The sequence below is a fragment of the Mchenga conophoros genome, linkage group LG16, assembly GCF_057382185.1.
Source record: "Mchenga conophoros isolate Kocher_MC1m ecotype Shallow Benthic linkage group LG16, M_conophoros_male_GT1.1, whole genome shotgun sequence".
In the NCBI taxonomy this organism is placed as follows: Eukaryota; Metazoa; Chordata; class Actinopteri; order Cichliformes; family Cichlidae; genus Mchenga; species Mchenga conophoros.
The window spans coordinates 30,312,271-30,339,716 of NC_140541.1; the positions used below are offsets into that span (position 1 = coordinate 30,312,271).

General features: G+C 40.3%; 1 protein-coding gene across 1 annotated transcript; it reads right to left on the reverse strand.

The window, feature by feature from the left end:
• Positions 1-5,212: 5,212 nt before the first annotated feature.
• klhdc3l (kelch domain containing 3-like) lies at positions 5,213-24,529 on the reverse strand. The gene is made up of 8 exons (XM_085250393.1): positions 24,439-24,529; positions 15,868-16,063; positions 15,167-15,249; positions 14,989-15,067; positions 13,603-13,649; positions 13,015-13,135; positions 12,312-12,495; positions 5,213-5,919 (listed from the first exon to the last, which is right to left on the reverse strand). The coding sequence occupies exons 2-8, from the start codon at positions 16,028-16,030 to the stop codon at positions 5,307-5,309; spliced, it is 1,290 nt and encodes a 429-aa protein (XP_085106519.1). The 5' UTR covers positions 16,031-16,063; positions 24,439-24,529; the 3' UTR covers positions 5,213-5,306.
• Between the last annotated feature and the right edge of the window lie 2,917 nt (positions 24,530-27,446).

Consider the following 27,446-nt stretch of genomic DNA (forward strand, 5'->3'; position numbering starts at 1 on the left):
TTTCCCGCAGGTCTGTTTAAGCAGCCCACTGTTTTCCAGCCCGGGGTCAAATGTGGAGCAAGGGCGCCACCCGGTGGACAAATAAAAAAATTACAACTCTAAGGCCCGTCCTGCAAAACGAAACGGAAACATAAGTAATCACCAAGACATTAACGGTAATAATTCTGCAGTGAAAAATAGCGTTTATAATGGAAGTCAATGGGGCTGCAAACGGCCCCTAGGGCTCTAAGAGGATGTGTATTGTTAGCTTAGCCACTGAAGCTAATTTAAGGAAGTCAGACTTGAATTTTGAAATGAAATTATGCCAAACTTTTTTTTAGAGAATTTGGCTATATTCTATTCAACACAGTGCAAATGGCTTGTAACTGAAAAACTACAATGTACAAAAATGGTCCCAGGGCCAGCAGGGGGTTAAGTATTATCGAAATGCCTGTTTGGCCCTACAGCTGTCAATGCATGTATGTAGAATAGTTCTAGTCATCTAGTCATCTGCAGCCTCAATAGCAAACTAGGGTGTCCTCTCGGCCATCGTCCAGAATACCTACCCTACCATCCTAAAAGTTTATACTTCAGTTTAAATGAGTGATTCTCTAAAATTTCAATTGCATGTTACTGAGCATCACACTAATCTGTGTGATGCTTCCATACAGTCTATGATCTTTCTGGAGCCTCGGGCCTCAAAATATGTGGAATTCTACTCCAACAAAACATGGCGGATACTTCGGAGCTTAGAGACTGAAACCAATGAGTGACATCACAGCGGCTGTAAGGTCCATGAGCAGCACACAAGGAAACATACTGCCATGTCTGATGCAAGAAAAACTATACCCGCTGGCAGAACTCCAGGAAAAACACCAGGCACTGCTCTTTACTTGATACGCCCACCGTTGCAGTGATGCATGGTGGAGGCAGCATCATGCTGTGGAGGCATTCCTCAACTAGTAGATATGGTTGCTAGGGTGATTTCAGCCAAGCATATCCACAGTTTGAAGGTTAGATGTTCAACAGCGATTTCTCCAGGGACAGGAGACTCCCCATCCAGCCCAACCAAGCTTGAGATGATCTCCTAGGAAGAGTGGGAGAAACTTCCCAAATCCAAGAGTCTGTACACACTCAACCAAGATGTCCACAATGTAACTGCTGTCAAACAGGCTTTGAAAAAACTAAGAGTCTGAATATCACATCTGAAATTTTAGCTTTTAATGCTGAATGCATTAAAAAAATATGTAAACTGGATTTTTAAAAATGTCATCTGTTTTTGTTTTTTTTTTATATAATGATTAAATGTAATAATCCATTTGTAAAGGGATGTTATAATACTTATAACACTTGATATTTTATACTTCACTCTTTTGGTAATAACCTCTCAATTTAACTACATAAAAAGAAAACATCAGTGTTGGATTGATTTCATCGGGTCTTTAGAACTACAATCCCCAAAGGAAAAGGCACCTGCTGCTCTAAATGAGGGCCAGTATGTTGCACAGCAGTCAGATTAGACTGTGCAGCCTTTAAGTCCCAGTAAGAGTGCCTGTTGTAGTTTTCAGAAGCTTCTGTGTGTCATGTGTGGAGCAGCAATGTAGGTCAATAGGTCAAAAGAAATGAAGAGCAGCAGCAGCGGCGGTGATGGATTAGAGCAGCCTGGTCTGCAGCATAATAGCTGATTAAGTTACTCTCTTTTTTTTTTCTTTTTTTTTTGCCTGTCCCATTTGGTTCTTTACCTGAGCGCCCAGCCCCGGACACCAAAAACCACCAACGCACCAACCCCTGAGGGCATCAGTTACCCGCAGGGAGTGTGGTGAGGGGAGATAGGCCTTTGGAGGGCCTGGGAGTTCCCAGAGAGGTGGAGTGTAAGACCCAACCTGACATAGAAACACAGACAAACAGGCACACACAGACACAAACATCCATTCCCACCCTCATGCACACATATACAAATACTCAGCACTCACTCAACGTAGGGATAGACATACATGGACACTGTACGCACAATCACACTCCCCAAACAAACTCTATACCCCAGGTCCAGGTACCCTCACCCCTGGAGGGGGAAACGGCACCTAGACCCAGGAGATGTTACCTTTTCCCCCGGGGTGGAGGCAAGCAGACCGCCCCAGGCTCCGCAGCAGCGGGGAGGCCCCGCATCCCAGATCCCAATCGGACGGCCAACACCTCCTCCCAGCCCCCCCGCCCCGATGTCCAGCAGAGAACAGGGGTGTGTGATCTTTTGGTAATAACCTCTCAATTTAACTACATAAGAAGAAAACATCAGTGTTTGATTGCTTTCATCGGGTCTTTAGAACTACAATCTCCAAAGGAAAAGGCACCTGCTGCTCTAAATGAGGGCCAGTATGTTGCACAGCAGTCAGATTAGACTGTGCAGCCTTTAAGTCCCAGTAAGAGTGCCTGTTGTAGTTTTCAGAAGCGTCTGTGTGTCATGTGTGTAGCAGCAATGTAGGTCAATAGGTCAAAAGAAATGAAGAGCAGCAGCAGCGGCGATGGATTAGAGCAGCCTGGTCTGCAGCATAATAGCTGATTAAGTTACTCTCCTACAGGTGTACTCACGCAAAGCCAGAGTAACCCCAGAACAGATGTACTTCAGAGAGAAAATAAAAGTTGGATCAATAAAGGTCCACATGAACTCTATTTAGCATTTTATTAATGCTGAGATTCTAGGCAGACCCAGTGTTCAAATTCACTGAACTTCTCTGTAAAATCAAGTGGAAATCCAAAGTTTCTGAGGTTTACATTCTGACTTCCCTTTTTTTTGGTAAACCCAGCCTGAAGTCCACAGATATTTTTCAAAAATATGTAACTTTTCATTTTTAAAGAGTGGGTTTTAGCAAACCTCAAACATGAGGATTTGTTGCACTTTACAGGGACAATTTACAGAAGTGGATTAAGAAAAACATTTGAAGCCTTGGCATTTCTAACAGGACATTCTGGTTAAAAAGAGGGTCAGCCATGAAACATGTTTAAATTTAGAAAATCATAAAAGTCATAAAAGTTCAGTGCAATAAAGCGCCAATGGTCATATAGAGATCTTTTTAGACATCCAGTAACTCTGAGGCAGTTACATTAAAGTGTTACACATTACTCAAAAAATAAAGCACAGACAGCAAACAGGACACAACAGCACCATTGTACAAACTACATCAGTTACAGTGAAGGTACGGGAGCCCCTCGGTGACAATATTTGCATCTAATGTAATAAAAACTTCAGATTTTCATGACCTGCTCAATCCCCTTTAAACAGCCATGAATTCATGATGTAAACGACAGTTCTTTTTAAAAACAGACACACGTTTTTTGTTTTTTTAAAAAAGATGAAATCAAACCCATCTGTGAGTCCAAAGGGATTTTTAGTCAGAAGTGAAAACAGACATAGGTAAGCAGTTCATCTTCTGGAGCTCGTTGATGGAGTCTGTGGAGATGTGGCGCCCTCTTGTGTAGTGTAGCTGACATTACTGTTAGGTGAAAGCATTCGTTGATTGCACTTCAAACAGATTTAGAAGATTGTCAGGCTGACCTGTGTTCAAATTTCTGAGCAGGTGAAAACATTTCCAAACGGTCACAGCTGTGGGGTCAGTAAGAGGAGCTGATCAGCGGGCAGGTTCAGTGTTTCGAAGTTTTATCACAATTTCCTTTTTGTTTTTGTTAAGTTTGTGTCCTGGCATAAGGACGCACTCAGCACACTATTATTTTACAACTCACTAATATTCCTCACTGACCTTTAGGTGACATTTCGATGTACTTTTGCAATACTTTTTATTTGAAAAAAAAAAGAATCCTTTTAGAGAATTTGGTATGACTTTGACACTCTTCAGATATTTGAGTGATCTATAGATTTTCTGTTTCTGTCAAAAATCTTGCCGATCTTCCACATCTGCAGCCCAGATGTTTGGATTTAGTTTGAAAGTAAAGCATGGAGGTAACAAAGAGTCTGACTGTGAGGTCTCCAGTGCAATATGTTGTTTATCAAAGTATTGCACAGTCGCCATCTTAAATAATATAAGCATACTGTAATTCACTCAAACATACGTTCAGTTTACTTTTTGTACTTTTATTAAAACAAAGAAGTTGTTTTGTAAGAAGTAACAGATGGGAATTGTTTAAATGTCCTTTTCATAGAACAGGTAAGAATTTCTGTCATGAAGCTATATTTCTATAAAAATATGAGAACATAAATGAAACAATTTTGGTCATTTTAAAAGGAGCTGTGGGAGAAGCTCAGCTGACGAACGAATGCAACACAATTTCAAATATTTTTTACTCGAGTAGAAATATTCTTAACTCACTCAGACACACGTTCACCTTTGTTGGCACCACCTGAAGGGAGTTTGTGTATTTTGAATGAGTATTTCTTAGCAGGTTTGCTCATTACAGTTGATTTTTTGTTTGAAAGTGTTCAGCTTTAGATTAGCTGTTCTGTCTCATGTGATGTGTGGTATTGATCGTGGACAGATTTAAGGAGGTCAGAAGAATAAAATAATCCATCACAACACAAAGAGCTGACTCACTCTTTAGATGTCCCTGCCTCAGTAAGTACCAATGGTAAATACAGACACTCCAAAGCCTTCTGACACTGCAAATACTTATTTTAATGTTAATTAAATAATGCTTATTTTTCATTTATTTCTGTTTTGCTCTTTTTTCAGTTCATTAGATACCTGAGTATAGCTGTTGCCTATCTGTATGACCACAGTGTATCCATCTTCTGATGGCTGCTTCCAGCAGGATAACATGATGTGCCACATATCTGGTATCTGGTATCATGAAGATGACAATGAGTTCACTGTACAGCCACTGTGTGATGCTGTCATGTCAATGTGGAACAAAATCTCTGAGGAATGTTTGCAGAAACTTGGGTGAATCTGTGCCATGAACAATTAACTAAAGTAGGTCCACCCTGGTGGTAGCATGGTGTACCTAATGAAGTGTACAATGGGAGTACAACCAAGAATAAAAATGCACTATTCTGTCTTTATTAATACAGGAATAAATGACTGTGAAATTCTGGGCTGATGCTCACTAAAGATCTGATTCCAATACCTTCCCTGTTCTTACAGAAACTATAAACAGATACACAGAACAGATACTGTGTTTTTTCACATTCACTGTTAACAGGACACAGCTCATGCTAATGCCATTTCCCCAAAATTTACTTGAATGTTGCAAAAAATGTAAAAATCAAAACACTGAAACTGTACAAAAGTATAAAAATATTTCATGTTGTTTTCTTTTTCACAGAAAGCTAGTAACACCTATTAAAACCTGCTTCTCGCGCAGAGAACAGAATCGTTTATTCAGTCAATCATCGTCACCTGCCACATGGAGATGGGGCTGGTTCTCGTACAAGGTTTTCCGCCGAGCACCAGCAGCAGGTCGGGCAGATGCTGAGTGATGTCTCCATCCTTGTCCTCCAGCGCCTCCTCCTCTGAGCAGCTCCATTGTTTCATGAATGCTTTGTTCTCAAATGTCAGGCAGCTTCCAATACGCTGACCATCTATCTCTATTAAGGCCTCTCTGCTGGTCTCCAGTTCTGAAGAACTTCTGTTGGCTTCTCTGTCTGGAGTGAAAGTCTCCAGCTCTATAGCGTTATCTGGTGCTGGGAAGCACTTGTTCTTAAACGGCTTGAGTTTCCCTCCCAGTAACCTGGGCTGGAGTCCTGAGTCTGAGCAGAAGCTCTTGCTGGTGCTACTGGTTTTGTAGCTGGGACCCAGACCAGTGCAGCAATGGTGAATCTTGTCTGCGGGGTTGGAGCCCGGGAGTGTGGTGAGCTGCATCCAGGTCTGAGTGATGAAGCTGTATCTCCACAGGCAGTTCTTTGGAGAGTCCTGGGTCTCGCCTCCACCGAAAAGGAGCATTGAGTCTTTATAGGTGACAGCTGAGTGTCCTGTGAGTTTAGGAGGGCCGTACCTGAGAAAAACAACCACAGGTGGTGTTAGCAGGAAAGAGCACACCAAATGATGCCAAATAAGTTCAGCAGTCAGTGCTAAAAACATCAGAGCTAAACAGACCGGTCAGACAGGAAGTGCTGGGAGCACCAGGAGCTGTAATCGATAATCTGCTGATCCATGTGTGATCGTATGTGTGATAATATTTCTATATGGCGTGTTGTGCCATGTTACTTTATTAAAATTACCCCTGGATATAAAACACATCATTTGCACTGTTAAACCTGGGATGATAAATCTATTTCTGACAGATGTGTCACTCATCGTATTTAAAGGACGGACATCTCTTTTTGTTGAACACCAGCTGCCTTGACTCCTCTCCTTGTGTCTCTTCCTTGCCTCCTCTGCTCTCTGTGGTAGGGAGGGGCTAAGACTAATACGCTAAGAGAGGAACTGAGGACACAAAAGAGGGGTGAGGCAAATGATCTGTGGAAAAACATCTTAAAGTGAGGTGTTGAGTTTAATACTGACTCTTGTGTGTTTTGAGGACACCAAAAAACTGACTGCAGATACATCTGTGTGTCACAGCAGACACTACAAGCTTCCTGCCCCCTTTTTCCTTTCCTTTTGCCAAAGCTCTTTTCACACTTTGGGAATTAAAGCTGATATATCACAGATTAGAAAAACAGTGAGTCTATTTGTGGTACGTTTGTCACCAAGAATATGCAGACAGTAAAATTTCCCTTTGATCTGGATGCAAACTTGATTTCCAAGTCTCCTTCATCAGTTTCAGAGCTCTAATGCGCAGTGATTTCTGTGACGTGCACCTCTGATAATGTCTTTGAATTACAGTGGGGCAAAAAAGTATTTAGTCAGCCACCGATTGTGCAAGTTCCCCCACTTAAAATGATGACAGAGGTCAGTAATTTGCACCAGAGGTACACTTCAACTGTGAGAGACAGAATGTGAAAAAAAAAATCCATGAATCCACATGGTAGGATTTGTAAAGAATTTATTCGTAAATTAGGGTGGAAAATAAGTATTTGGTCACCTCAAACAAGGAAAATCTCTGGCTCTCACAGACCTGTAACGTCTTCTGTAAGAAGCTTTTCTGTCCCCCACTCGTTACCTGTATGAATGGCACCTGTTTGAACTCATCATCTGTATAAAAGACACCTGTCCACAGCCTCAAACAGTCAGACTCCAAACTCCGCCATGGCCAAGACCAAAGAGCTTTCGAAGGACACCAGGAAAAGTATTGTAGACCTGCACCAGACTGGGAAGAGTGAATCTACAATAGGCAAGCAGCTTGGTGTGAAAAAAATCAACTGTGGGAGCAATCATCAGAAAATGGAAGACATACAAGACCACTGATAATCTCCCTCGATCTGGGGCTCCACGCAAGATCTCATCCCGTGGGGTCAAAATGATCATGAGAACGGTGAGCAAAGATCCCAGAACCACACGGGGGGACCTGGTGAATGACCTGCAGAGAGCTGGGACCAAAGTAACAAAGGTCACCATCAGTAACACACTACAACGGCAGAGAATCAAATCCCGCAGTGCCAGACGTGTTCCGCTGCTGAAGCCAGTGCATGTCCAGGCCCGTCTGAAGTTTGCCAGAGAGCACATGGATGATACAGCAGAGGATTGGGAGAATGTCATGTGGTCAGATGAAACCAAAGTAGAACTTTTTGGTATAAACTCAACTCGTCGTGTTTGGAGGAAGAAGAATACTGAGTTGCATCCCAAGAACACCATACCTACTGTGAAGCATGGGGGTGGAAACATCATGCTATGGGGCTGTTTTTCTGCCAAGGGGACAGGACGACTGATCCGTGTTAAGGACAGAATGAATGGGGCCATGTATCGTGAGATTTTGAGCCAAAACCTCCTTCCATCAGTGAGAACTTTGAAGATGAAACGAGGCTGGGTCTTCCAACATGACAATGATCCAAAACACACCGCCCGGGCAACAAAGGAGTGGCTCCGTACGAAGCATTTGAAAGTCCTGGAGTGGCCTAGCCAGTCTCCAGACCTCAACCCCATAGAAAATCTGTGGCGGGAGTTGAAAGTCCGTGTTGCTCGGCGACAGCCCCAAAACATCACTGCTCTCGAGAAGATCTGCATGGAGGAATGGGCCAAAATACCAGCTACTGTGTGTGCAAACCTGGTAAAGACCTATAGTAAACGTTTGACCTCTGTTATTGCCAACAAAAGTTATGTTACAAAGTATTGAGTTGTATTTATGTTATTGACCAAATACTTATTTTCCACCCTGATTTACGAATAAATTCTTTACAAATCCTACCATGTGGATTCATGGATTTTTTTTTCACATTCTGTCTCTCACAGTTGAAGTGTACCTCTGGTGCAAATTACTGACCTCTGTCATCATTTTAGGTGGGGGAACTTGCACAATCGGTGGCTGACTAAATACTTTTTTGCCCCACTGTAAGTTGGCAGCACTCAGTCAGTTCATTTCAGGAACCCTGCCATAAAACGCCTCTAAACCAACCAGAGAAAGTTTGGAGGGGAGGTGAGAAACAAACAATTACATCTGCATCTTAAGCTCTCATATTTTTCTCAGACTTTACTTAAATGTAACTAACGGTTTACAACCTACAAAGTCAGGTTATCACCATTAGAAATCACAAGACCTTCCAGTAACATTGTGTTATTAGGGTCACACTGTCTGTCTGTTTTTTTTCCATTTGCTGTATGATACCTGTGCCTCAGGGGGCAAAAACAAGTGACGTTAGTCCTGACTATGCTACTGACCGGCTAATCATTAGTCCTGATAAACTGCTGTTCATGTTCATAACGCCAGACGAATCAATCCACAAGTCTTTACATGTAACATATTCAGTCATCCAGAACAAAAAAAACAACAAAAGAAAAACAAGTCTCCAGATGTAAATCTCAGTGATCTGAAGCTCTTTATATACATAAATTTACGTATTACTAAACCATTAAAGAGACGGTTCCTCAGGACTCTTTCTTTCCTTTTTTTTTTTTCAACAGACACACTACAATCAGTGTTTCCACCTCACATGTCAGCCTGTCAGCACGAGGCAGCAGCGGCTGAAAAGTGATCCCAGTCTTTTCAGCCGCTGCTGAAGGATTCTCTGTCTCATCAACTGGATCAGGTTCTTCTGCCATGTTGTGTTATGTGGGAATATTCAGATGAGGAGCTGCAACAGACTGCTTGTCAAGTTTTCTCGTGAGTCTTGACCTTCCCTTTATGTTCCTCCTGCTCTTTGCTTTACTCTTTATGCTAAAAACTGCATTTGTTTTACAAGGTTTGACTCATTTCTCACCCTTTACAATTTGCCATGAACACCACGCCTCATTACTCTGCATTACACCACTCTATCTGGAATAAATCATTTAAATCATCTGAAGCAAATTAGTTTCTTGATTTGAAACACAAAGTTCTTTAAAAGCAAAACTAAAAAAATAAATAAATTACAACTAAAATATAGTTTCACAAATTAAAACACAGGTAAAAAAAAATGTGAATAAAGAAACATTAGGAAGCAAAAAGTACTTTAACTTAAAAAATGAAAAGCAATGTAGCAAGCTTGTAATTTGCTAAACTGCTGGAGCGATTAGGACAATACAGCTACAGGGAGTGCAGAATTATTAGGCAAATGAGTATTTTGTCCACATCATCCCCTTCATGCATGTTGTCTTACTCCAAGCTGTATAGGCTCGAAAGCCTACTACCAATTAAGCATATTAGGTGATGTGCATCCCTGTAATGAGAAGGGGTGTGGTCTAATGACATCAACACCCTATATCAGGTGTGCATAATTATTAGGCAACGTCCTTTCCTTTGGCAAAATGGGTCAAAAGAAGGACTTAACAGGCTCAGAAAAGTCAAAAATAGTGAGATATCTTGCAGAGGGATGCAGCAGTCTCAAAATTGCAACGCTTCTGAAGCGTGATCATCGAAAAATCAAGCGTTTCATTCAAAATAGTCAACAGGAACGCAAGAAGCGTGTGGAAAAACCAAGGCGCAAAATAACTGCCCATGAACTGAGAAAAGTCAAGCGTGCAGCTGCCAAGATGCCACTTGCCACCAGTTTGGCCATATTTCAGAGCTGCAACATCACTGGAGTGCCCAAAAGCACAAGGTGTGCAATACTCAGAGACATAGCCAAGGTAAGAAAGGCTGAAAGACGACCACCACTGAACAAGACACACAAGCTGAAACGTCAAGACTGGGCCAAGAAATATCTCAAGACTGGTTTTTCTAAGGTTTTATGGACTGATGAAATGAGAGTGAGTCTTGATGGGCCAGATGGATGGGCCCGTGGCTGGATTGGTAAAGGGCAGAGAGCTCCAGTCCGACTCAGACGCCAGCAAGGTGGAGGTGGAGTACTGGTTTGGGCTGGTATCATCAAAGATGAGCTTGTGGGGCCTTTTCGGGTTGAGGATGGAGTCAAGCTCAACTCCCAGTCCTACTGCCGGTTTCTGGAAGACACCTTCTTCAAGCAGTGGTACAGGAAGAAGTCTGCATCCTTCAAGAAAAACATGATTTTCATGCAGGACAATGCTCCATCACACGCGTCCAAGTACTCCACAGCGTGGCTGGCAAGAAAGGGTATAAAAGAAGAAAAACTAATGACATGGCCTCCTTGTTCACCTGATCTGAACCCCATTGAGAACCTGTGGTCCATCATCAAATGTGAGATTTACAAGGAGGGAAAACAGTACACCTCTCTGAACAGTGTCTGGGAGGCTGTGGTTGCTGCTGCACGCAATGTTGATGGTGAACAGATCAAAACACTGACAGAATCCATGGATGGCAGGCTTTTGAGTGTCCTTGCAAAGAAAGGTGGCTATATTGGTCGCTCATTTGTTTTTGTTTTGTTTTTGAATGTCAGAAATGTATATTTGTGAATGTGGAGATGTTATATTGGTTTCACTGGTAAAAATAAATAATTGAAATGGGTATATATTTGTTTTTTGTTAAGTTGCCTAATAATTATGCACAGTAATAGTCACCTGCACACACAGATATCCCCCTAAAATAGCTAAAACTAAAAACAAACTAAAAACTACTTCCAAAAACATTCAGCTTTGATATTAATGAGTTTTTTGGGTTCATTGAGAACATGGTTGTTGTTCAATAATAAAATTATCCCTCAAAAATACAACTTGCCTAATAATTCTGCACTCCCTGTATAAACTGGGCCTAAATTGAAAAAGCTAATGAGCAAAGTTGTGTTTTTTAGAGGCTGACCATCTGTAAGAGCCAGTGTGAGCTAATTTAGAATGACTCTGGGTCTGGGTTCATTGCTGGTGCATTTAACTATAGTTTCAACAGGCGGCTTACCTACAGCTTCTAGGTTTTATTGTCAGAGTGTAGACCAAATATAATGATAGTAAAAACTCCCAGAAAGCTTAAGAGTCAGCAGCAGCAAAAACAATAACCACAGCACAGGATTAAAAAAACATAGAACTTTTTGACAGCCAGGTTAGTGAAACCCACAGAGATGAATTCCTTCAAGGGGCATATGATCCAGTAGTATATTCACAGGAGTGATGTGTTACATATTCACACCTTTATATCATGGCAAAAAAGACTTATGTATACCTGCAATAAGTGTGCCTCGTGAATGGACTTTTTCCAAGGTTAGGGATGTCAGTTAATAATAATGAAAAAACATCTGACTCACCTAAGAATAGCTGAAAAACCAAAAAGACTCAAAATGTCGTGAATAAAAATCTTTGCATATGACAAATGTAGACAGTATTGCTTCATTTTTCTCTTATTTTATTCATTTTCCATAAGTGTAATTAGCTATATTCAGTCACAAAGAGAATAAATGATATTGGGGCCTCTACTTAACCTATTTACAAAATGAGCCGCAGTCAAATCCACAGACCTTGTGTGGACATCATGATGAACAGAGCAGCTATTTTCAGTATACATTATTTACAAACTGGCTTGTTTTGTATTGCACTGAATTAGTAAGTAACTGAAACAGCCTCATGTACATTAACACAACCACAGCAAAATGCTGAAACACAGAGTTCATTGCAGTCATCGCTGTCTTTAACCATTCCAAAGTATTTCTTATTTTGTTGTAAAGGAAGTTCTCCAAAACATGTATTGATCATAACTATTGATAGTCTGGTATAACATGTAGATTTGTCTAGAAATCTGCAATGCTTGTCTGTGTTGTTTCACAGAATAGCCTGTTCAAGTACTGACACAAAAGCAGCCAGCAGGTGTCGCTGTGGAGATGGCTGTGAAATTGTTTTGAAACCATGATCCAGTGCTGGCACAACGACTTTGTATGTCTCAGTTTGCCCATCACTACCTGTCAGTGGTTTTAATGTCGAGACTGATCTTTTTCACTGCATCCAGTTTTCAAAAATACAGACAAACTCCGCACTTACTTGAGTGAACTCCATGTCTGGCTGCTGGAATTCCACTTCCAGAAGTCTCTCTGCTCCCGTAAACCTTTTAAGCCTCCGAACAGGTACACGCAGCCCTGATAGGCTATAGCTGAGTGACTGTGTCTGGGGCCTGGGCCTAATGAGTCCTGCTGAGAGCCACTCAGCAGGGACCAAGACATGGTATCTGCCATTAACACACACACAAACAAGTATCTATAATTAATGCTCATTCTGCAGCTCACATTGTGTTTGCATGTGTCACAATGCTGATGATGTTAACATGCTGCCCTCTAACTGAATATGGGTGAGATTTCACTCCTAGAAACGGTTCAGCTCAGTTTAATTGTCAATTTGTTTCTCCATCTCACAGCTATAAACTACATTCACACTGGTAAATATGAGCAGTTTATAAAATTATATTGACCAAGATGGAATCACAGCTAGAAGATGAGCTTGGCATCAAGTGGGACTAAACTGATGCAGTTTACTGAACTTATGATCTATCCCATTATATTAATGCTCAAAGTTGCTTATAGAAAAATCATGCTGAACAAAAGCTACAATTAATCTTTTGATAGTAACTCTGGCAAATACCATAAAAGGTCAGCTGATTTTGAGGGTGTGAGGTGGGAATTTTAAGATTTGGTTAGTTTTATATGGAAGGAGCTGACTGAATTCTCCCTTTTGTCAGTTTTAAACTCACTAAAGTCCAAACTCCAGAAATCCTGGGAGGTGCCTTTCATGTCAATGAATCCTCCGTACATGAGCATGGCAGAGCCGAGCACCACGGTGCTGTGGCCCTTCCTGTTGGTCGGCATTTGGGTCTGCACACAGAAAGAGAGAGAAATACATTTAGAATAGATGGTAAGCTACTTCTATGACCTTGATTGAACAGTCACAAAAAATGCATTAAATTTGGGCTTCTTCAACCTAACCCTAACCTTTCTCTTCCTACTTTGGTGATCCTCTTCCTACTTAGCTATATCCATTCTGTGGGGAAACACTGCAAATCAATTTATTTGACCTTTAAAGTTCTAACAAATATGTGGGTAGTGTGTGACTTCTGTTCTGCTGATACAAGCTAAAACAAGCAAAGGATGGCAGGAACTGTGCACAGTGTTCACTGATGTGCTTCCAAGTGTTGTGACTGCGTGACACAAAACAAACGGCAGCACACGAGGACTGAGCGGTTAATTATTTCTGTTATAAGCTGATAATGAGATCTAACCATCTGATTGTTTTCTATAGACAGAGAACATGTTATCATTTAGATATGAAAAGCACTCGGTACCTGAAGCAAGCTCCTCTTTCCCTGCCACTGCACCCACTTCTGCTTTGCTGAAACACAAATGACACAAGAAAATTAAACTAAAAGAGTGACGTACAATAAAATGGATATGATATCTTTACAACATCTGTCAGCCTTACTCCAAGACAAAAAAAAGTAAGTAAAGGCTAACATACAAAGAGGAGAGGCACTTCTGCAATAATTCTGAAATACACTGACACACACTGTTGTGCAGCCCAGTCTTATGAAATCTATTGTTACAGGGACACAAACTGTCCAGTTGGCCAAAGTAGAGAGGCTTTAAAAGACGTGGTAAATGTTATATTTTAACCTAAACCAAGACAGTTTTAAACCTAATCCTGTCGTTTTTAATGCTTAAATGTAACCAGGCAAAATATTTTTTAATAAATAACATATTTAAAAATACCACCAGCTACCTGTGCTACCTGTCCGCTTCCTAGCATAGGTGATTTTAAGAGAAGTTGACCCCTGACCTTGACCTTCAACTCAATTGAGATTCGAACTTAGAAAAACATCTTCAGGACCATAACTTGCTTTGATCAGTGTGATCTGTCCTAACTATTATTGAGATTGCGGTAACACCAGTGTTGTTTCTCCACTCCACAGCTATCGCTACATTGACCTATCCATCCAAGGATATTAACCTTGAAAGTTTACCCAGAATGCACTTTTTCAATGCTTGTCTCTGTTGCTCTATGTCAAAGAAATGAAACTGCTGCATTTTATGCAAGTCATGACAGATCCCATCATGCTGAACAAAAACTAGATTTTTCTTTACATCGTGACACTTGGAGTGGAACGAAAACTTCAAGAGCTTATACTTCTAAAAATATCCAAGTTCGGTAAAATGTAACAAGTGTGTAAAACAATTGCTTCATTAAACATATTGTAGTTCTTATGAAAACAAAAGAACCAATTGATTTTGAGGGTGGGCGTTTTGGGGGCTTTTTACAGATGTGATATGATTTTATATACAATAAGTGGTGAGAATTGAAAAAAACTGTGCATGAGATGGAATTTAGGTTATGTTGGAACAAGCAGAATAAAAACTGAGCTGAAGTGAAGAACACGGGAAGTGTTAGAGCAGGAAATGAACACAGCTGCAGTTTTCCTCCATTTGATAAATATGTGTTGGGGTAAATCACCTTTTCTTATGTTGTTTCTAATTGTCTTTAGAGTCGTGAGGTTATGAGCATGGAGACCCTCTCAGGTTTCTCTCTCAGCTTTAGTGACACAGAGGAATGAAACGTTTTACAGGGATTAGGAGGATCGACATGCAGCAACATGTTTTACCTGCTGAGCCTGAGAATTGACTACAACAGTAGTGTGACTGGCTGCCAGCCCATGCTGCACTGCAGTGAAACTCACCGATGTCAAACACCCAGAGAGCACATCTGCATGTGGTGTATGCAGAGTCCAACAGGCCTCCAAACACGTACAGGAAACCCTGAAAAGTTCAAAGCTGTTAAACATACTCTGCATGCCCACCGCTGTCATAAGATGGTCTCTCTGCTTTATGTCCAATGATTAAAGAAATTGAAGGTACCTTGTGAGCTACCATAGAATGTCCCTCTAGCTCCTCTGGTGCCGCTTCACCACTGCAGCTCAACTCGGTCCATTCATCAGACACTGAAATATTGAACACAGCAGTGTTGTTAACTGATGATTACAAAAAGAATATTACAGGAGGCTGTTTTATAAGAATGCAGCAAAAAACATCCTTTGCAAAGTTTAAGTGGAATAAATGTTGCATCTTTTTTCATGAATGACAGTGTGTATATAAACTTGAACAACTTGCAACACTTTCTACATCTGCACAAAGGCGTTGCCCAAATACCATAGGAATAGTTGGTGCTATCTTTTAATAAAAGACTGCATATAAAAGATGGAGATTTGAAGCATTGTAGCCTTCACCAGGGCAGAGCAGGAGGTGATCATAACCATACCTGAAAGGACAGATCTTAGTGAAGATCAAAGTGTTAAGTCATAACATTTGTCTGTTTCTTTTGTGCTGTTTTAAGTAGTAGACTAATTGGTCATTTGAAGAGAGGGCTTTATGTAAATGAGTACCTGAACATGGTTTTTGGCTACTCTGCCTAATATGTAATTCTTAAAAAGAGGTCTTTCTAGTGGCTATTCTGCGACCAGCCACAAGGATATCGCTTCTAAGGAAGTATTCTGTCATCCGTCTTTATATAGATCTGCATCTTTATATATGCATGGCTATTAATGGATGGGGGCCCTTACCCACGTTGTATTTCCAGAAGTCCCTCAGACATCTGTTCTCTCTGCCTCCCAGGACGTAGACGTTTGCATTGTAGCTGCAGCAGGCGTGCTTGTAGCGGTCGCACGGGGACAGGCTGCTTCTCAGGGGGAGCTGTTTCCACAAACAGGGGTTGTTCTGACTCATACCTGGCAGCCCTCACTCTCACTGGAACATCTTCTAAAAGAAAGTAAGTGTATACAGTCGTGCGTTATATGGACCCACTATCATGGCTAAAAAGTGCCAAGAACAAATGTTACAGACTGGTAGCACCTTTTTAGCTTCATTGTGCGATGATATGCAGGACTAAATAGCCTTCTTTCTGTTAAAAGTTTACATTTTTTAGATACTAGAGCCGCTGACTGACTCCACCTGGATGCTGTAAGTTGTTAAACGGTGCAAAACGATGAGTTTCATCTCCGTCCGTGTGAACAGGCCCTGATCAAAGTGGATGAAACAAAGGCTGCACTATAGGAGACAGGACAAATGAAAAACCCAAGCAACAGCTGCTTCCGTATTCACGAGGGGTCACCACAGCAAGCTCCACATGTTTGATTGGGCAGTTTTACGCCAGATGCCCTTCCTAACCTGTCTGTGGCTGGAACTGACCCTGGAACCTTTTACTTTCTAAGCTAATGTGCAAACCACTACACAATAAATGCTTTAAAAACTGTCTGTATCACCAGAACATGAGTGGAGATTCACGAGTTCATATCTTAAAAGAGCAGAGGGACTACACCAAGTTTTTTGGAGCACCGCTCCTCAAACAGAGCCAGAATTGTAGTGTAATAATAATAATATAACACGATAATATAATCATAGTTTACTCAACTTTCCAAAAACTCTAGTACTTATGATCCTGCACGCAACTACACTAATTTAACTTTCATTTTAGAACCCATCACAGCTTTTCCCTCATTTGCATCTTTTTTCCGACTGCCTGCAGAGTCCTGAGAAAGACAAAATTAACTTTTATTTACATGCACATTGTGGCATTGACAGAATTTTATACCGTTCTTCTTCCTTCTTCCTTGTTGAATGATAAACTTCTTATCAAATGAACAAATTTTTTTCTCCTGAATTAATTTACTGAAGACATTTGGTTTGAGTGCACATTAACTTTACTCCTCAAATGAATCCTGTTTGTTCTGCATTTACCCGATGGCCAGTGACAACAGCAGCCTTTGGAAAACTGTTCTGACGCACAAAACAACTGGATACCTTTTTTTTTTCCCCTGTCCCGTTTGGTTCTTTTTGCCATCAGAATTATCATCTAAAGGCAAAGAAAGATGCCCAACAGAATTACTTGACCAAATGGACCATCCCGGCCTTGCCGTATTGGTCTATTTGACTCACCTTTGCTTTTATTGTTTATTTTATTTTATTTTCGCTTACTACACACGGGACAGACATGACTGGGGGAAAGAAAAGGGAGAAAGAACGAGGGAAAGAAAAACAGCGGGGAAGAGGAATGATGATAAAGGGCAAAAAACAAAAACCAACAAAACAAACAGACAAAAAATACATATATCAATCACCTGGATCACCTGTTGAGAAAGACAAAAGAGAAAACAAGCAAAAAAGAGAGAGCAATATAATAAACAACATCCTTGCGATGATCTATGTGAATATAACAGTAAATACTAAATATTAATTATTATTGTGCAGCACGTAGGATTGACAGCACACAGGAGGAGAAGTAGGAGCCAAAAAGGGTGTAGTTTGTGTCTGTGAGCACCCGTGTGTACACCTGTGAGCATGAGCGCGCTTGTATTTAAAAGGTTCCTTCGTGTAATGATCTGCTAGAGGGCGTGGGGAGCCATAGCCCCGGATACCAACTGGATACCTTTTTAGTACCGACTGAGAGCACCCAGCATCTGAACAAGGAGCCAAAGCAGAAACCTTCAAACTGACACTCAAGCTTCTCATCTACAAAGAAAGCAGGCTAAATCCAGACTGAACCCCTACTGTGGGAAGCATTTATCCAGTAATTTCCTGCAGTTTTGAAATATGAAATTTCAAGCCTATAAGAAGTTTAATGTTACTCAGTTACAGTGCTGAATTTGAATCAAACAGTTGTTTGGGGCCTTACTGTCAGGGTCCTGGGTCTCCTGACCCAGCGTTTTAGTTCTTTGTGGGTTTTGTATTATTGTACTTGGTGTGAGTTATGCTATGGTTTCTAGTTTCTATCCCTTGCCCTTCATGTTTCTCTATGTGCCCTCTGTTCTGTGTAAGTCCGTGTCTGCATGTTTGGGTTCCCCTCTGTGTCTCTCGGTTCTTAGAGTCCTCTGCCTTATGGTTTATGTCTCTGTGTTTCTTAGTTGCTGTCTCCACGGTGTCAAGTTCGCGTCTCTGTGTGATCCTTCCTGTTTTACTTTGAAGGTCCGTGACTTATGTGAATGTGTCCTGCTTTGCTTGTCTCGTCAGTTCTAATTTCCCCCAGCTGTGCTCTCCTTCTGTGTCTCATTCTCCTCGTTACTTCCCAGTGTATTTAGACCCTGTGTTTCTCTGAGTCAGTGTTGCGTCGTACCCTCAACAAGCTGTGTGTGTTTTGCCTCCGTGTTGCCAGTGTTTTGTTTCCAGTTCAGTGTTTTGTGCTTCAGTGTTTTAGTCCACCAGCGTTTTTGTTTGTCTTTTGGTGAGTTTAGTTAGTAAGAGGTTTTCCAGCATTAAAGCTGCGCTTTAAGTTGAACTTCTGTGTCTGAGTCCTGCATTTTGGATCCACCACTCCTGCTTGCCCGCCTACCACACAGCCAACCATGACACTTACTGGTTGGAATTTGCATGTTCCTCCAGTGGCTTGGGTACTACAGCTTCTTGCCACAGTCCAAAGCGATGCATGTGAGGTTAACTAGTGATTCAGAAGTGCATGTAGGGCTGGATGTGAGTATGAGTGGCCGTCTGTCTCTGTGTTCCCACATTTACTAGCTATTTTACTAATGAATAATCCTCCTCACTCTTATTTTGAAAGTCCAGTTGATGCTAACTAGATAGCCTCATGTTCTCCCTGACGGATGGCTTCTTCATATATTCTCTTGGAGGTGGAGTTACTCCCAGTATCCTGAAACATGCCAACACCCATAGCACTCTAGGGAAATAAAGCTTCTTTTCAAGAGTTTCACTTCCTGCTTAAATAAAAACTAATACAGCTATGGGAAACACTGCGCTCAGCATGTTCTCTCTGGCTTTAATAGATGGTGTCCTGGATGGCTGATGACACACATGATCGTTTGGCATTTCAAAAACATATATTTAAATACTTGTTGTGGCAGAGACAGCGAAGCTAGAGTACTAAAGAGAACCAAAACAGGCACATTTAGAACATGGAAACTCAATACAGAAAAATTGCCTAGCCAGCCTGTGAATTCTAACCCAAGGCCACCTTCAAAAAGTTGAAAATATAAAAAAGACCAAAATTTAAAACGTGAACTACTGGCTCATTTTAAATGTAATTTAGTTTTACAGCATAAAAAAATATTAAGGGCTGTTCTTTTTCCAATGGACAATGAAATTACTGACTTTTGTTATTGTTGTTGTTATTATTTTATCATTCATCAGCTAATCGATCATTCCGTGAAATGCCAGAACACAGATGGATATAAGGTCGGTTTACTGTGTAATATACGCATGAACAAGCAGTGGTGCTTTAGTTATATCAGTTATATTACTACAAGTCACTAAACAGCACCAGTGACTCATTTAAGGATGCTTTTACATAACATGTAAGCTGAGTTTTAATAGCGTTGCTCTTTCTCACTGTGAGCAGTAATTTTCCATCTCTAAGTGAGGAAGTATACTCAGTTTTACAAAGCCATTAGTATTCCTCTGTTTGGACTTGACCGCTGTCTTATCAGGCTGTCACAAGAGCAAACAGCTCTGAGGTCACAACACTTAAGTGACACACCTAGCCAAGTGTTGTCCAAATACTTGAGAGTCACATGAATAAATGGGACCATAACTTTGTTGTTCATGGAGAAAAAAAAGCAATATTCAGGAATGCAGTCCTTAAAATCTAGGATCAAATGGAGCAACAGCTGTTTTTCACCATATTTTTCTATATTTCCTAAAGCATCGGCTCATCTGCCTTGTGAACTTCAGGGTCACATCTAATTCTTAATACGCAGGGTTTAATATGATGTCAGCTCACCCTCTGCTGCTATAACAGCTTCAGCTTTCCTGGAAAGGCTTTCCATAATGTTTAAGAGCGTGTTTATGGGAATTTCTGACAATTTTTCCAGAAGCACATTTGTGAGGTTAGACGCTGTGTTGGATGACAAAGCCTGGTTTGCAGTCTGCACGTACAAACTCCAAAACATGTACAAAACACAACGGAAGTGCTCCAGGATGCTAGGGGCAGTGTTGAGCTTTTGTTACCTAGTGGTTACACAAGCCACGAAGTACCAAGTAAATTAACATTTTTTTAAATTATTTGAATATATATGACTGCCTGTGTATAAATACACAAACAATACACATATGCTTTCAATTGTGTACTTTAAGTGATCTAGGTAGCTTTGTTTTGGAAGTTCAGTTAACACTAGAAATGTGTTTTGGAGTTTGTACATGCTTCAGAGTTTGTACGTGCTTTGTCTCTAGGGGCCACCGTATATATTTATATATAAACATATATAAATAAAACCACATTTTTTAAAAAACATTAGTAATTCCTTTTGTGCATAATTTTATATTGTTGTTGATAATAAATTAATTAACACTAGCATCCCCCAGGCTTCTACCTTTCTAGCAACAAAACAACCTGAAGAGCCAGTTGGGAGCCAAAAGAGCCGGCTCTTTTTAGTGAGCCGAGCCAAAAGAGCCGGCTCTCTAAAAAGAGCTGGAATTCCCCTCGCTATTTTGGAGGTCAGTTGCAACTGACTATGCAGGAAGTTAGCAACCTTTGTGGACTTTTGCGCCTCAGCACCCCTCAGGCTAAAACAATGGCTTTTTTGTTTTTAAGCTCTCTTTTTGTCCTCTATTACAAATCAAAGCACCTGCTCTGTTTTTAATATAGATTTTGGTTTATGACGCTCTTGTTTTTTTTAATCTTATTTAACCTTTTCTGTGTAAATGAACTCCTTCTTGATTGTAAATTTTACCTTATTGGATTTTATTTTACTGAACTTTTCTATTTTATTTGAGCTAATCTGTGATAGGCATTCTTTAATATTTTGGATACTATAACACAGGAAGTTCCAGCTTTTGGCATAAATACAGTTTATTCTTAAATTTAACATTTCAGGCATGTGATTATACTAGCACTGAAAGGTTAATCGGAATTCCTTTTTACATTTTGTCTTCCAGTGATTCTAAATAAAACAGGATAATTAGGATAAAGTGATTACTCGTTTGTTTTCTGTTACAATTCAAATGCACCTCTGTTCAAGTGTTTTCTAAAAGCCAAAACTCACTCACGGCTCAGGCTGAGATGACAGTCAGAGAATCTGTGGTTTTCGAGGTCCAATTATGGAAAGCAATCATTTGCTATAATGAAGCAGCTCGAATTAAGGCTGTGCAAATAACTGTGTATTTTGATTTCAATTACAGTTCCAACAAATATTACAACAAGTTACTCTAAAAAAAAACTCTACTGTCGTTTTTAACCAACTCTGAGACTTCAGATTTGTCGTAGGATTTTTTCAGTGAAGAGGTTTTCTCCTGCAGTGACTGAACCTCACTCAGTCAACAAATACTGTTATTGTAGCAGGATGTGTAATCATGTTATTACAGAAATCTGAGTCGCAGAAAACTCAGGTTGCTGCAATGCTGCCCACTGGAATTTAAATAACGTTTGAGCACCATGATCAACTCCTGTGGTGAAAATAGCACAGCAAAACTGTTCCTATGTTGTTATGTTGGTTTCTGTCTTACATAGGTTATTTAAGTCTTATAGATTTCTTTGTGTTAATGAATTTACAATATGTGAAGATATCAGCCAAACAAATGAAACAGGATGGAGCTGTTAAAGAAACTGCAATGTTTCGAAACTGTGAGCATACTCTAACTAGCGCTAGCCCATCTGCTCCATTGACCCAATAAATCATCCAATCGCAGTCGAGTTTAACATGCACCTATTAAAGCACCACCTTATACTTCGTAAAGAACCATGTGGGGCCCAAAGACAAAACACAACAGTACTGATGAGAAAAAAAAACTTCAAGCATGAAGAAATGTTCATGTGCAACTATGAAAAATTCAGATGACCAGAATTTGTGACCATACGTGGACAGCTATCAGCTGAACAGGTAAAAAAATCTGCATCCTCTTTGCATTTTTACCTCGTAGCTCCACTAACTCAGTCTGCTGCTCACCTGCATAAACGCCGCTCTTTATAAAACACGCACACTTGCTGAAACAAAGTTGGAACAAGATAAAAGGAGATCTTTTTAAACTTAGCCACTTTAAGCTCCAATCTAAAATCAAAGCAAGAGAAAAAAATGTCCTCCTATTGTTTTTTGATGCTAGATCATTCAGACTGCTCCATGTACACGTTTAATGATCAGGGAAAAAATGATCTCTTCTATGCTGTAGCCCATGCAGCAGTACAAACTCAATACCGAAGTCCAGTTTCTGGTGAGCGCAGCTGGGTCCAGTCCAGACAGTACGTGCAGTGAGGCCTGTGAATCACCTTGCTGAACTCTCCATGGCATCTGCTCCAGATCCACTATCTCCATTAGTTTAAAGGAGTGTCCTCTATACCAGCGGTCCCCAACCCCCGGGCCACGGACTGGTACCAAACAACTTTGATACTTTGTTTGGTACTGGGCCACAAGAGTTGAGGCTCGGTGTGAAATGTATGATTTACAGGGTATTTATTGTTAACTTTGGTTTCCCTGGGTCTTTTCCCATGTGTTATGAATAATTTTTTTTGGGTACCGGTACTCGTTTTATTTTGTTGTATTTATCCACGACACCTTAAAGGCCAGTCCATGAAAATATTGTCTGACATAAACCGGCTCATTGCGCAAAAAAGGTTGGGGACCACTGCTCTATACAGTATAAAACACAGTGCAAAAGATGGACAGAGGCACCTCTGGTGTAGGTTCATCAAGTTGTGTTATGAAGCATCAAACTGAAGAGTTTTGCAACCAATTCGTGACGAAATGACCAAAATTGATCAAATAAATATTTTATCCTGTGTCGCCTGATACAAAATCTGAAAAGTGCTTACAAAAGTCAGGGCTAGTTTCCCACAGACTTCTGTGGGACCGGGAGTCTATGGAAGCAACTGCAATCAAACTGGAAACCAGAGATCAGTAAAGTTAATGGCAGTTAAACCTTTCTTAGTCCTGACTGACTGAACTGACCACCAATGAGTGCAAAGGATATCATTGACTGACACACGAGGGGAGTAAATACACAAGTGTTACCTAAGCAACCAGAGCCTGGTATCCTATCCACTACCAACCAACAGCCAGTGACAATGTTATGGGAAGGAAACAACCAAATCACTTCCTGTGTGGATGCTACTGTGTGGAGGCCACTTCAGGACTATACACAGAGTAACTGTTAGCTTGTTGCAAAAAAAAAGCTAATATAATCACCTACAAATAATTTGGATTTTTTTTTAAAAAGGGTCAAATTAAAAAGTATTTAAAAAGAGACTGCATGGCCTCTTTTTAAATGCAGTAAGCTATTACTGCTTTACAAACATTCATCAGTACAGTGGAAGTGATCTGTGGAGTTACTGGACCAACATAGTGTCAGCATTGTATTCTGGTAGCTGACTTGTTAGGGAGGATGTTAATCAGAAATTCAGTAATATATTCTTTCCAAGGAAATGCACTTTATAGATGGTACCGAACTTAAAATATGAGGTAAAGATTTAAATCAACCAGTCTCTGCCAATCCTCTGGGTAAATGTGTAATATATTACTTTTCCCAAGCTGGTGCAATCAGATAAAGCACACACAATGGAGCCGCTGTATTCCCATGAAGCCACATTAGTGATGTTTTCACTCCTATCGAATCTGAAATTCTCGGACTGTTACAGATAATAAGACATGAAGTTGTCTGGGTGACTAAGGCTACGCTAACTGCCCTCTTTCTTTATCTTAGGTGTATACTCAGGACAAAAAGTGTTTTCTAACCGTTTAACATTAGATAAGTAGCAACAGGCGCTTTTTTGTACAAGGCGGCTGTTAACGTGAAGTTGTCTGATGTGTACAACCGTTCCTAACGTGACTTTAGACACGTCAGTTTAATCAGGGGGAATGCGACCCGTGAACCCACAACTCGCTCACATCTCCAGCAGCGACACACCGCGTGCTTTCAGTAGTTTATGTAATCGAAGGAAAGCCACTTGGCTAAAGTAAGATAACTTACTGGTTTCCCACATATTAAACCCCGAGGAAAATCTATCAGAGGAATGATAACGGTAACGCTCGAGAAGAGGAAATGAGATCAACTTTTTTTTCGTCTGTTTGATCAAAACGGAACCAAAGCAGGTCCGAGCTTCAGTGCCGAAAAGCCTCTGAGCTCTAAAATAGTTATAAAAAGGTCACTTCATGTGAAAAAAAAAACAGCCAGTTTTGGCGTTAAAATGATGTTTTACTTACGCACAGTCCTCCGCTGCAGTGTCTCTTTTTTGGTCGTTGCTTTACTGCTAACGGGCTGCTGGTGCGTTCGATTTCACCTCGTAAATTCCCACCGCAGGTCTGGGAAGTGAAAGAATTTGTTTGGATTGGCCACGCGTCCGTGACGGCAAAAAACAAATGTACTGCGTATGATGAGATATGAAACCTCATTTTAGATACACATTACAATGTTATTTTCAAAAGCAACCTAATTAGGTGACTATGATGTATAAGAATGATTTTAAAAAATCCGTTTTAATATAATACACGTGCTCTTGGGTGAAAAACGGAACGACTCAATCATGATTATCAGAATTTTTTCCAGATGCTAATAAACAGTTTATAGCAAAGCAGATATGAAGGGAAAATATAGTGTATATTAGTTCAAGTTACTGTTTTCTAAAATGGGATTGCACACCCCCAAATGCCCCAATCTATGACTGTTGCAAGTCTGTGGTAATTCTATGTTACACAGACTCAACTTTCAGTTGATCAGTTCCTTTCTCTACCAGTAGTTTCTCAATTGCAGTAGATGCAGCATCAAAATTTGGGCCATGAACCTTTCCTTCACTGCACCCTCCTTCACACAGAAGGCCAACTGTTCTGACTTTCCATCTCTGGTCTCATCATCTGGTCTCTCGTCAGTCTCATCAGGTATTTTTTGCTTCACTTTTACTTTGAAATGTGCTGTTTTTATCTGCTGTAAACACTGCCAACTCCTAACTCCGCCTTTCATAAATGTTGTTATTTAGATTCTTACTAAAAACCTGATAAACAAAACAGAAAGATGCATTCTTAGCAAGGTACTCCAGCCATTTGAAACCCTGGAACTAGCTTTGATGAAAGATTCAAAAACAAGTATATCATTGTGCATTTCCAATAAGTCTGGGCTGTTTTCACTATTTAAGTTCACTCTCCTTAAAGGCAATTTAAAATAAACAACGAAGCCCAATTCAACCAGAACAGTACCAAAATAAAAACAGTTCATTGGGTGGAAACTAGATAAAGCTAACTTTAGCTAATAATCAGTCTCTACTGATCTAGCCGACATTATCTGATGTTTTTGACACTATTTAGAGAGCAAATACACAGTCAAAGGATTTAATAATGCACCACGAGTAAATTCTCTGGTGTAGTTTGTGTAGCAGGCAAATGACCACTGAATTTCCTAACTTAATCAGTGACAAAACAAACAGAAGGAGGACCAAAACAAGAAAAATAAGCACTGTATATTGTTGTAGTGACAACCCTGCAGATTACAAAAATAAAAAAATACACAATCAGTTATTAGTGTGCACCCTATCCTCACTGATCACTGTTGTAATATGCCTGTTCAGACACATAGAGGCACAACCTCCAGATGTAATTTTGTGGGTTGGCAGCCCACTCTTCAGTCAGAATTGCCTGAAGTTGCTGCTGAGTCAATGGAGGATTTGAATGCCATTCAAACAAATTCACGGGTTGCCTCCAGCATTGCAGCAGAATGATCCCAGTCCGGTTGCTCTGCTGTGGCATTCTTACAGATTTTAATTTCACAAAAACCTGTGGTGAATGTTTATAGGGTTTAGTGTGTTTGATAAAGGAGTGGAATTAGTTGGATAAAGACACTGTGACTTCTTCTCCAAAATTGTGTTTTGAGGACTACTCAGTCAGACATAAGCACGGAATCATTGTAAAGACAATTAGGCATACACTTAAGTCACAGCAATGACCCTGCTTTATCAGAGCAGTTTGCACTTTTGTTTGTGGACAGCTGTGCCTTTAATCTGCAGCATTGATTTGACCTCTTAATCAGGCCTCACTCACTAATAACAAGCCTACAACGGAAGTATCCAAAAATGAAATATATAGTTGACCAACAGGGGTGGCTGGGGAGAGGGAGGTCTGGGCCTCTTTGCTTAGGCTGCTGCCCCCGCGACCCGGCCCCGGACAAAGCGGATGAAGATGGATGGATGGATGGATAGTTGACCAACACAGAAACCCATGCAGGCCACTGTCTAGACAACTAGTTTTCATGTAAGTTGGGGGATGCCCTCATAAAATAACCTTCAACAAGGTAAAGGTGTCAGGTCCTCGAAAGTTAAGTTTAATTCAGGGACCTGTTAAACTTAACCTTTTGCCTTGTTGAAGGTTATTTTACGTGTCATCAACAATTCCCTGAATTTGACTGATAATCCTAATCTCTGATGGCTACATCATTACCAATATTATGTTTGTAGATGCTAAGCCTATGCTTGAAGCAACTGAGGTGTTAGATGGCAGGGGTGACACAGTGCCACTGTTATGAATGAAACTTGACATAATCCAATAACTCCAGCCATACTTATCTTGTCCTTTATTGTTTTCCATGGGTTGCATTTGTTGTTCAACTTGGTGACTATTTACATAACATTATGATTGTGACCTGGAACCAAGACTACGTGCAGCTGTTCACATTTTACCACACTACGGTCAAAGACAAGCTTTAGTCTTTTTTTTTTTTAAATAAGACAAAGGACATTGGAACAACTGCACAAAAACAATAACATGCAAATAATCTTTATTTATAACTACACAACTGAGAACAGAAATGTATTCATTAAAAACTGTTTGTGTTCATCATTTAAAAAAAAATGTCCAAGTAAATGAAATTAAACTGTAATTGCTTCATTAAACAAAGTCCCTTTGCAGTACAGCAGACTCATACATTAAAGTGTGAATATGTTGATTTCAAAGTCTGATGCTTGAGTATGGACAGAAAAACTGATCACTGAAACCCCAGACTTTCAAAGACTGATTACATTCTTATTAACCATTTATGTATGACTATTAAATTATTATTTCAATCATTCACACTTGGCTTTTAGCTACTTCCTCACTCAACAACTAACCACAGGATTTACTGACCAATTTTAATAATAAAATAATAATTAATAATAAATAACCAAAATAGTAATAATAAAAATCTGTTTAACTACTACTGCTACTTTTATGGAGCTGTTACACAGTTA

Excerpts from the sequence above, each read along its gene's own strand:
- klhdc3l (XM_085250393.1), bottom strand. The coding sequence starts at position 16,030 with ATGAGTCAGAACAACCCCTGTTTGTGGAAACAGCTCCCCCTGAGAAGC. Across the intron at positions 13,650-14,988 it reads TCTCTGGGTGTTTGACATCG|CAAAGCAGAAGTGGGTGCAG; the intron begins GTGAGTTTCACT and ends TTTGTGTTTCAG. Across the intron at positions 12,496-13,014 it reads TTTCTGGAGTTTGGACTTTA|ATACCATGTCTTGGTCCCTG; the intron begins GTGAGTTTAAAA and ends TGTTAATGGCAG.